Source organism: Crinia signifera, chromosome 1, assembly GCF_055691185.1.
Source record: "Crinia signifera chromosome 1, ASM5569118v1, whole genome shotgun sequence".
Lineage (NCBI taxonomy): Eukaryota > Metazoa > Chordata > Amphibia > Anura > Myobatrachidae > Crinia > Crinia signifera.
This window is the reverse complement of record NC_139217.1, coordinates 331863164-331874439: the sequence shown is the minus strand read 5'-3', so window position 1 is coordinate 331874439 and position 11276 is coordinate 331863164. Positions and strand designations below refer to the sequence as shown.

The 11276-nt window shown below is 39.5% G+C and overlaps 1 protein-coding gene across 1 annotated transcript; it reads right to left on the bottom strand.

Moving 5' to 3' along the window:
- Positions 1-9678: 9678 nt before the first annotated feature.
- On the bottom strand, positions 9679-10617 carry LOC146079857 (olfactory receptor 6B9-like). Its single transcript, XM_083186522.1, has one exon. The coding sequence runs from the start codon at positions 10615-10617 to the stop codon at positions 9679-9681; it is 939 nt and encodes a 312-aa protein (XP_083042648.1).
- Between the last annotated feature and the right edge of the window lie 659 nt (positions 10618-11276).

Here is an 11276-nt window from a genome sequence, read left to right as displayed (position 1 = left end):
CATGCACAGTCTACCAATAAATGGTCAGCTGCGTAAACATCGTTATTGCATACAAATCTTTATCAGGATCTTTTGGAATTGGCTTGATAACTGTGTCACATTTAAGGTAAACTGACTGAGTGCTTTACTTTACAAATATGTTTTATCCTATCAAAGAAAATCAAATGGACCTCGGCATGTAGGCAGGTCCATGTGATGTCATGATGTCACACAGTAGTCATGCAGTGCTCCTCTGGGAATGTTTTAGATGGACATTAGCATATGGGTGTACGCCCAGTGTTTTATGGGCGTTCCCATGAGAACACTGGGCTGTCTCATGCAAATGGCAAATTATATGGCTGATGGGGGCAGGCAGCTGTCATCACCGGATGTCAACTGCCCTCCCATTTCCTTCAGAGCGCCCATGCATATGTAAGGTGCCTCAGAACACTCTTATATATGCGTGCAACTTCCACATCATTCAATGGTCGGTGATCATCGAATGATGTGGGAGGCCCCCTGCATGCTGCGACTGGATGTTTATGCAAAACATCCATACGCAGCCAGTGCGAAGGAACGCACCTTGTGAATGGTGGGCCGGTGGGCCACCATTTGCAAGTCAGGGTTAGGTTGACTCGCAAGGATGCGTATATGCATCTGAGTGATTCAACCAGAATATCCCCCTTAGCCTATAGTGCACATTAAGATATATATCTTAGATTTTTAGACAATAAAGGCCAAATTTGCCTGTTTTGTGTAATTTGCATGTGTATTAGGATGCACTTTTAATGTCACATCCAGATGTCGCATCCAGATGTTTTCCCATTCTAAAGTATACAACTAGCAAATGAAATAGGGTGCGATTTTTCATAAAGTTACCAAAAATCACAAAACAAATACACCAGGTCCAGACTGGCGAATTGTAAGGAACCATGCATGCACAGATCAGTGGTTCTGTTCACAAAAATGTGTAATAGTAAAAATAAATTCAAAAAATGGGGGACATAATGTGTAGGGGTTCCCCATATGTAAGAAACCAGACCCAAGCTCTTGGACTGGTCCTGGTCTCAAAAAAATGGGGGTCCCCCCATGTTTTTAAACCAGCATTGGGCTCCAACAGTAGGTGGTGTCATGCCACAGACAGGGGATACTTTTTATACAAGGTCCCCCGGCCATACCATGAGCACCGTGGTTGGTCAGACCTCGGTCGGGGTCTGTGGGGGAATCCTGTAGGCATCTCCACGGAGACGCTTTCAGCCAAGTCAAAGCTGAGCGGCTTGACCTGACTGGCTTAAAGCATCTCCATGGAGAAGCAAAAATCAGTCAGGGCTGAGCAGCTTCCCCAGCATGGAGGCCAGCGAGATTCTGCGCTGTTAGTGCGAGAGGATCCAGCTGTCAATGCGAGGTGAGCTGCGGTTGATGACCTGCATAGGAGCGAAGAAGGGTAATGTATATTGGTGTAAAATGAATGTAATAAGGCTGTACTTTTCTTGGTGTGTGTTTATTTTAACATTCTTTTTACAGGTGAACTACAAGTCTAAGGGGGTCCATTAATGCCCACATGCTGAGACTTGTGGTTCGAAAAGTCCCAGTATGTGAGATAGGCCTTCTGGGACTTGTAGTTATACTGTAAAAAGCAATGTTTTTAATCCAATTTTACATTTATCAGCTCAGCATCCACTGCCCTGGGATGCCGGGGACAGCCCCAGGCTTCAGCCCTGGATGGGGGATCCCCTTTAATGGGGGGTTCCTAACTCCCCCACAGTACCTGTCTAGGGCTAACCAGCCACGGTACTCATGGTATAGCGGGTGGACCTTGTATAAAAAGTTGCCACCCCATGCCCCCCACCTGCACTGCTTTGTGCGAGCAGCTGGCCTCCTCTAGCATCCTCAAAAATGGTCTGCAGTATGGGGCAGCCATTTTCTAAGTGTCAGTTTTCATTAGCAGGAGCCCTGGGACCGCAGACTGATGCGGCACAGTGGCAGGTACCGGCGGTGGCATTAAGTGGAGGCAGCCGGCAGTGGGTAACAATAGCCCCGCAGCCCCCCGATACCCTCACTTACTAAGCACCTCCCCGCCACCACAGGGACTGCGGGGCTATAGTTATGCCACTGGCACTGCAGGTGTAACTGTGCAGAGAGAGTTAGATTTAGGTGAGTTATATTGTTTCCATTCAGGGTAAATACAAGCTGCTTTATTTTTACACTGCAATATAAACTCTCTGCATATGTTACATTTGCCCCACCTGCAGATATTTTTTTTGTTTTTGCTAACCCTACTGAATTACCCCCAATATCCCTTATTGACACTCTAATAAGCATAACATCTCCCAGTAATACACTAGGTCAGTAAGATATATTATTAGCTGTCATCATACAATGATGGATATCAAGGTCTCAAATGAAGGTCCAATGTGTGTTTTCTACTTATAAAGGCAAATATCAACCACAAAGATCTAAACTATGGAGGGTATCTGACATAACTGTAGACACAATGTTCATCTTAAGAATAAGAAAAAAGATATACAACCAACTTGAGGATTTAAAAGGTTTTGACGCACTTCACAGCCATCACGTAACAGTGACAGATTACCCAAGGCATGATTACATCAACTGATCAGCAGATACTATATTGGTTGTTCATCTGTATAAAATGTTGCTATATTTCTTGTTTTTCTTTTTTCTATCTTACAATTTGCACACCATGAAGCTGAAGGTTGGGGCTGTGCTGAAACCAGACCTTCTACACAGGGAAGGCACTTTTTTAATATGAAAAGATGATGGAAAAAGCATGGACCTTGCCCTCACAGACAATCCTTAGAATTCCATCACAATAGGAATGGAGAGTATGAAGGCAGAAGTGGAGCTTTTGGGTTGTGGGCCCAGATTAAAAATATAATTTGGGCCCATGGAAAATCAAAGAATGCTGTATTTCAAAACATTGCGCTAACAAGCTGCGTTAGTATGCTTCCATAAATCAAGCCAAAGGGCACACCACTGACCCATACAACATCATACACAATACAAATAGCGAATGGAATCTTAGGTACTATAATTACAAATGAATGAATAAATAAATTATACAATATGCTTCTTTTGATATTGAAGATGTGATCTTTCAAGTGAACCTCTTTGTGATTGGGTAATTATTGATGTGGTAAGTAATCTCTGTGAAATATACATATACATGTACATGTACACATATACATAGGTGAAAAATTAGGCATACCCAACTCACATTAATGGATGTGAGTGTGTACGTAGAAAAATTTATTTCTTTTGTATTCTATATGGATGCAAATTTGTACAATCTTCCTCAAAGGCTAAACAACACATTTCAGGAATGACTTACCATATTCACAGTTAGTATGGTTATTGGAATCCCATAAAGGTATCTTTTGTTGTTGCTGAAATACTTTGTCCTTCTAGGTGTATAAAAAATCTCCATATGTGGGAGTAATGTGCCCTACAGTAAATATAAAACAAAAAATATGTAGTATCCTCCTAATTATTGACAACATTTATATGGGGTAAACTACAAAAAAACTGTGTGTACCCCACTTACATAGATAGTGGGATAAGCCTGTGTGTAAAGGTTTCTATTAGACTCCATGCTGTGTAAATAGACCTGTCACCTACCACATATACTTACTGTTTTAAGAAAAATTAAAGATACCTTGATATATATGTCCTTAAGATAACAGCTGTGAGTTATGGCACGATATATCCTGAAATACAGAGGTGACTAGTCTATTCACACAATGTGGAATCTAAAGAAACCTTTACACTTTGGTTTATACCACTATCTATGTAAGTGGGGTATGCACAAATTTTTATGCAGTTTACCCCATATACATTTTGACTATATTCACGAAGACACTGCACATTTCTTGTATATTTTTACTTTATGACACATTCCTCCCACATACGGAGAATTGTTATACACTTAAAAGAACAAAGTCTTCATGCAACAACAAAAAATACATTTATGGGATTCCAATAACCATACTAACTGTGAGTAAAGTATGTTAAGCCATTCCTTAAATTTGTTGTTTAGGCTTTTAACATACCTAAAGATAACTTTCTTACAAGGCACAATGAACTGCTATGTGAGTTTGGTATGCTTTATTCGCCTTACAATCTTTTGGGGAAGATTCTACACATTTGCATTCATATAGAACACAAACGAAAGAAACCTTTTTACGTACACACTCATATTCATTAATGTGAGTGGGGTACATCTAATTTTTCACCTAATTTCCAGTTGTATTCAAGTTTATGGATTTTATTTTTATAGCTTTACTACACATTATCTGTAAAACTTTCTTTCTTGTATATTTCAATTACCTCACCAATAAGTACCAATAAGGAGGTTCACTGGAAAGATCACATCTTCAATAAAAGGAATGTATTGCATAATTTTTTTATTAATTTGTAATTGTAGTGCCTAAGATGATTTCCATTCTCCATTTGTATTGTGTAGACTTTGGGCCACCTCCTCCACCCCAACCCAAGTTCACAACATGCAACATGGCAGTGAGTGACAGGGAGAGGCAAGGGGAGGTAAAGTGCAACAGGGAAAAACAGTGGGTGCCAGGAGGAGGGTGACAGGGACAGCAGTGGACCCCTTCATCCTCAGGACCCTGGTGCACTGCACCGACTGCACCACTAGTAGTTCCGCCTCTATATCAAGGACCAGGAGGGTTGTAGAATATTATGTTGGAGAATCTTACAGAAGAAAAGAGGGTACTCAGGAAAAATATTCTGGAAGTGCAGGAGCGCTTTTGTTTTGACAGCCTCCTAGTCTGGGGTAGTGAAAAGAGAAAGAGTGTTTTAAGAAGATATTTAAGTGTTAGTAATGATGATTTGTTTACTCTGCACCTCAGTTGAGAAGGTAGTGCTGTGTAAAATTACAGGGCTTCCAAAAATAAGAAAAAAGAATCAAAAAATATAAAATAAAAACAAAAACAAATCACATAAGCAGAAAAATAAAAAAAATCTTACATTTTAAAAAAATATTAAAAATAATATGTAATATTGACATCTCAAAGTGTTTTCTGTTCACTGATTTCTGAAGCACAGATTCATTATTTATTTATTAACAGATTCTTATATAGCACAGCACATTCTGTTGCACTTTACAATTGGAAACAGTAATAAAATAAACTTGGTAGTTACAGACAAAAAAGGTAGATGGGCCCTGCTTACAAGCTCACAATCTATAGGGACACTGGGAGAATGACCAAGATATGAAGAAGCAAAGCTCAACAAAGAATCAAAAAATTAGCAGACAAGGCCAGTTGGATTGTAGAATACTGTGATCAGAACATGGACTAAAACTGTGTACACACGGGGATAATTTCAGCACATATCGCTGGCAAAATGGTCGCTGGGCGACCATATTGCCAGTGATTTCATATGCTGTGGGAGATAAATCGCCGGGAGCATGCTCCCGTGGGCAGCCCTTCATGGTCGATGGTCACAGAAGCTTGCTCCTGCGATTATGGCTAAAATTGCTGGTTGCTGGTGCACAATGCACTGTGCACCAGCGACCAGCGATTTCTAGTCAAAATGAGGTAGAGACAGGATGAGACAGAATAGCATGCAATTTTCAGCCAAAATCGCTGGTCGCTGATGAAAACAGTACACTGAGCAATATATTGCTGAGAGATATTGCCAATACACTTTTTTATAGAGCGATTTTTATCGAAAATATCTCAGTGACCAAATTGCACCGTGTGTGCACAGCTTAAGAAGAAGTAGACCTTAAAGGAGAAGGAAAAAAATGTGATGAAGAAATGTAAAGGTGCGTACACACGGGGTGATATATTGCCCGGCGATATATCGCCAAGTGATATATCGTTCAATGTCTCCTTTTCCTCGGCGACCAGAGATGGTCGCTGATGAAAAGAAACCTCTGCCCGCAGAGCAAGCACCTGCGACCAGCGATTATAACGGGGCTGAAAATGGGAGCGTGCACCCGGCTACCTCTTATCTATAGGCGCATGTACACATTATATTTGACCAATTATATACATCACTGAGCACTGCTTATTAGTGGCTGCATATCAATTGCCAGGCAGAAGATTTCTTAACAGCCATCAATATTATGATCTGTTCTGGCACACCAAAAGGAGCCATCTGAGTATACAGTTAAGGTGCCCATACACGGTGCAATGATCGCACCCATTATGGGCTGGATCGCATCGCAACGCATGCGTTTTGCATGCGATTTGCATGCAATGCGATCCGAGGCCAGTACAAAAAGTATGTGCAGCATATACTTTTTGTACTGTGCGATGAGATGCCTGCGGGAGTGCACATCGCATTGCATGGTGCTATTGCACCATGTATGGGCACCATTAGTCTTAACCCTAATATGCCCTATATTCTGTTAATATATTTAACTTGAATATTTGTTTTGAGTGCACAACACCATTCCCTAGCCATCCCTGGACCTGATGATTTTATTCTGACACGGGTGATCTGGTTTCTGACCCAGGTTTGGTTGCCTTTACCACCTACTGCTGTCTTACTGTACATCTTTAGATTGGAGTAAATAAATACCAGTAGCTCTTTGTTGAAGCCTTGGGGCAATAGAGAATCGGGTATGCGGTCGTTCGGTCGACAGCACTAAGGGGGTTATTTTGGTTCACTCTTTCTGACAAATTCCTTCTTAGATGGACAAAACCATGTGCACTGCAGGGGGGCAGATGTAACATGTGCAAAGAGAATTATATTTGGGTGAGTTATTTTGTTTCTGTGCAGGGAAAATACTGGCTGCATTATTTTTACACTGCAATATAGATCTCACTTTGAAGTAAAACCCCACCCAAATCTAACTCTCTCTGCACAAGTAACATCTGCCCCACCTGCAGCGCACATAGTTTTGTCCCTCTAAGAAGGAATTTGTCAGAGTGAACCAAAATAACCCCCCAAGGTTCTACATGCATTGGGTCGACCACTGAAGATCAACATGGAACTAATGCTTGTGTCGACCTTGTTGTTCTAAGCCCATGTCGACCTTTTCAGGTGTCGACCTTGGCCCATGTCAAGCTTCAGTGGTCGATCAATTGCATGTTGACCTTAGTGCTGTCGACCCTATGACCCATACCCAGATAATCTACAGTAGGAGAAAAGGGGCTTCTAAAGGGAAAAAGCAGGAGTATCCTGGGATATCAGCATACACAGTATGTATTACTTCAGTAGTGTCAGAAGTATTGATCACTTCAATGGATGTATACTTCAATATGATATCTGTTACCATTAAAAAAATATAAATGGCATAGTACTACAAATATGAGAATCTAAATCAGTTATATGTGATCCCCAGTAAATCAGTGCCCGGATCTTCGATTCCAAATTTCTACAAAGCTGTAATCAGAATGTGCGTTTGTATGCTTACAAACGTGTTTAAATTAACTGTAGATTTTCTATTGGTGGATATTTCAAAAATAAAATCTAATCCACAGAGAGCTTCAATGTGCTACTGTGCATTGTAGGGTACATCCATCTCTATACTGTACTCATATGTTAGGTTGTGTAGCTTGGCATTGATACACTTCAAATACTAAAATTAGAAGATTCAACTTATACAACCAGTTGAAAAACGAATAGTCAAGCAATGAAGTAGTATAATACTGTGAGGCTCGTTATAACATTAAGAAATTAAAAAAACTGTATTATGCAGAACACAGTCATATATATCATCTCAAAACTCCAAGTGCACCTGGAAGAGCCACATAACATTATGACAAGAAGCCACCAAGAAGGATTTATTTAGATAGTGGGAAAGCCCTAACGGTACTTCTTTACTTTCACGGCGCCAGCATGGCGCCGCGCTACTTCCGGGTTACGCTCGCCACAAACTAAGTAAAATAAACGAAGTTAACGCCATGCCAACATGGATAGTTCATACCTCCACTATCCATGTTGGCATGGAGTTGATTTTAATTAGCGTGGCGAGCGTAGCGAGCCACTGAGCCCGCAGCGTGGGCGAGCGAAGCGAGCCCCGCAAGGGGACTCTGACGCGCGGCGCCATGCTGGTGCCGTGAAAGTAAAGAAGTACCGCCCTAACTGTATTTGTCCAGAAGAATATTATCAAGTAGTGTTATGTGCCCAATCACAATGCCTGCTCTAGTTTTACAACAAGATAGCAGTACACCCTGTGCCAGACCTGTCCTATGGGCATGCTGTCATAACAAAATACCTAGGGGGCAGGGCCACCAGCTCTGGGAAGTAGAGAGTTGCCTAGAGCATCCTAAAGATTCTCAGACATGGTGCCCCTTGGATGCTCCTGATGGCTGTGCAAGAGTGCTACTAACTTCAGGGTTTAGTTACAGGCACCCTGCTATCCATATGTACAGTAGTTGCCATGGAGCAGTGATTGTGCTACCTCCAATGGCACCACCTGCACTCCCCTAGTTATGGCCCTGCTCTGTTCAAATGTACATTAATAAATGTTAGAGTACAATTCTATATGTACTCTATTAACATTATGGGACTGACTACTAGTTACAGGAAAAGTGAAATATTTATTTGCATGCATGGTTACATAAATCTACAGTATGCCACCACTCTGACAATCAGGTCTGATAAGAAAAATGATGGAGTTTTCGCAAACATTTTTAAAATTTTTACTATCTATCCATTTCTTACAGCCAAATACAGGTTGAGTATCCCAAATATCCGTTATCCAAATTATTCCGAAAACCATAGTCTCCAAAATGTACTTTTATTTTAATTTTTTTGCTAAAAACCTACTGGCTACATCTGTAATTGGCACTACTGGAGAAATAACATGTAACTGGCACTTAATATGTGCAAGGACATGATTGCTTGGCATTCAAATTCAGTGTCTGAGATTGTACACAAACACAAACTTTGTTTCATGTTCTAAAACCTTGTTTCATGCACAAATAAAATATATGTGTGTGTATTTCATGTGTTTGATGTGTTTATACAACATAAATGCAAGATATCTCAATGGATGGTGTAATGGTTAGCACTGAGGTCACAGGTTCAAATCCCACCATGGCTCTAACTGTGCAGAGTTTGTATATTCTCCCTGTGCTTGCGTGGGTTTCCTCTGGGTATTCCGGTTTCCTCCCACAATCCAAAAATATACTGGTAGGGTAATTGGCTCCCAATAAAATTAACCCTAGAATGTCTGTGAGTGCGTGTACATGTGGTAGGGAACAAAGATTGTAAGCTCCACTGGGGCAGGGACTGATGTGAATGTTCAACAAGTCTCTGTAAAGCATGCGCTATATAAGAAACTGGTAGTAGTAATAATAATAATACCTTTTTCAAATATAAAAATATTCCAAAATACAGAATAATCCATTATCCAAAATTCTGCTGGTCCCAAGCATTTTGGATAAGGGATACTCAACCTCTACATGTGCGAAAATACATAGGATCCTAGAAAGAATATAGACCTTTTAATTTCTGTAGCCGCAATTGCTGAAATAAAAACCCACATAACAGGCTGTGACACAATTACTCTTGGTACTGTAAATTACCACAGGTAATTGGATAGCTCTCTGTTTATATGCTGCCCAGTTACACTAATTAATTTATATGACGATAGATTGTTAGTGATTATGCAGTTATTTTGAGTTTGCAAATTGAATTACATTTATAACAAAGTTTTATGTTTGAGCATTTTTTCTTAACAAATATGAGTAGGTCAGCCAGTTAAATTAGTTTTATGTATACCAATTTCCATATGATCTCTTGAACTTCTTTGTTCCTTAGACAATAAATCATTGGGTTGAGTAAAGGTGTTATTACAGTGTAGATAACTGATATTAGCTTGTTGTAATCAACAGAACTAGCCCTGCTTGGCCTGGCATACATAAATAGAGTGGCTGCATAGAATATAATCACCACAGCCAAATGAGATGTACAAGTAGAGAAGGCTTTCCGACGCCCACCGGATGTTGGAATATGGAGAATGGTGACCAGAATGCAAGCATAAGATATAAAAGTTAGCAACAAAGGGACAAGAAGAATTATTAAGGCAAGTACAAAGTCAACAAGCTCAGCCAACTTCATGTTAGCACAGGCAAGATTAAGTATGGGAGATATGTCACAGTAGAAGTGATTTATAATATCAGAATGACAAAAAGTTACTCGGGAAATGTAGTAAACTTTAATCATTGATAAAATGAATCCAGTAAGCCACGATCCTAAAGCCAAGAGGAGACAGAAATTCCAGTTCATGACGTTAATATAATGCAATGGATTGCATATAGCTACATAACGATCAAATGCCATAACAGCCAGTAACACACACTCTGTACATACCAAAGCAATGAAGAAATAAAGTTGTAACATACAAGCACTGTATGAGATTTCTCTGCTTTCCATTGCAAATATGGCAAGAAGCTTGGGCACAATGACAGTAACATACCATGCTTCTAGCAAGGCTAAGTTCCCCAAAAAGAAGTACATTGGTTTGTGCAATTTGGGACTAATCCAGGTTATTATAATGATCAGCAGATTTTCCATAATGGTTGAAAGATAAATTAAGAGGAAAATTATAAAGAGCAGAATCTGAATTGGCCGAGAAGTTGGGAATCCTAGCAGGGTAAAACTGCTGATTCTTCTGGTCATGTTGGAAATGTCTTCCATCCTGAAAGAGAGCTCCTATCACTTTATAGATGTTATTGTTATATGATAGTAAACTATGCAATTACAATTTTGACTCATGTAATTATTGATATTTTAGAAATTTTATATTTCAATCCTCTGTTCTTTTTCCAAGTGAAAATAAATCTAAAATGTTGTATGTTTTAGTTATTTAAATCTAGATTTATTTTTTCCAAAGCCCCATTATCCAGACAATTATATAAATCATAAATAATAATAATAAGCATGACACAAACATAAACATAATATAGAATAACTTGCTGTATCTAAGAAAAAAATATTTATGTACTGGCAGCTCAGTTCTCTCTGCTTTCGGTTAGCTCAATTTTGCAAATGTAGAACCAGATTAATAAACACTTTACCCCAAATTATAGCAACAAAGTAAGTAAGGTTACAGAATTTAGAGCTTGATGTGAGGTGTATTCTCTTATAGCTGTTGCTTTAATTTGAGGATAATCAGTCCTCACAAAAAAAACAAAAAATACAATGTTATGCAAAAGAGGAAACCACGTGAGCATAAAAAGCAGCGCTGGACAAAAAATAACCACATTTTTAATATGATATCATATTTATAAAATACACAAATAAAAAATAAACACAATCTTATTAAAATGGCACAACAGTGTCAATAAGCCTGAGGT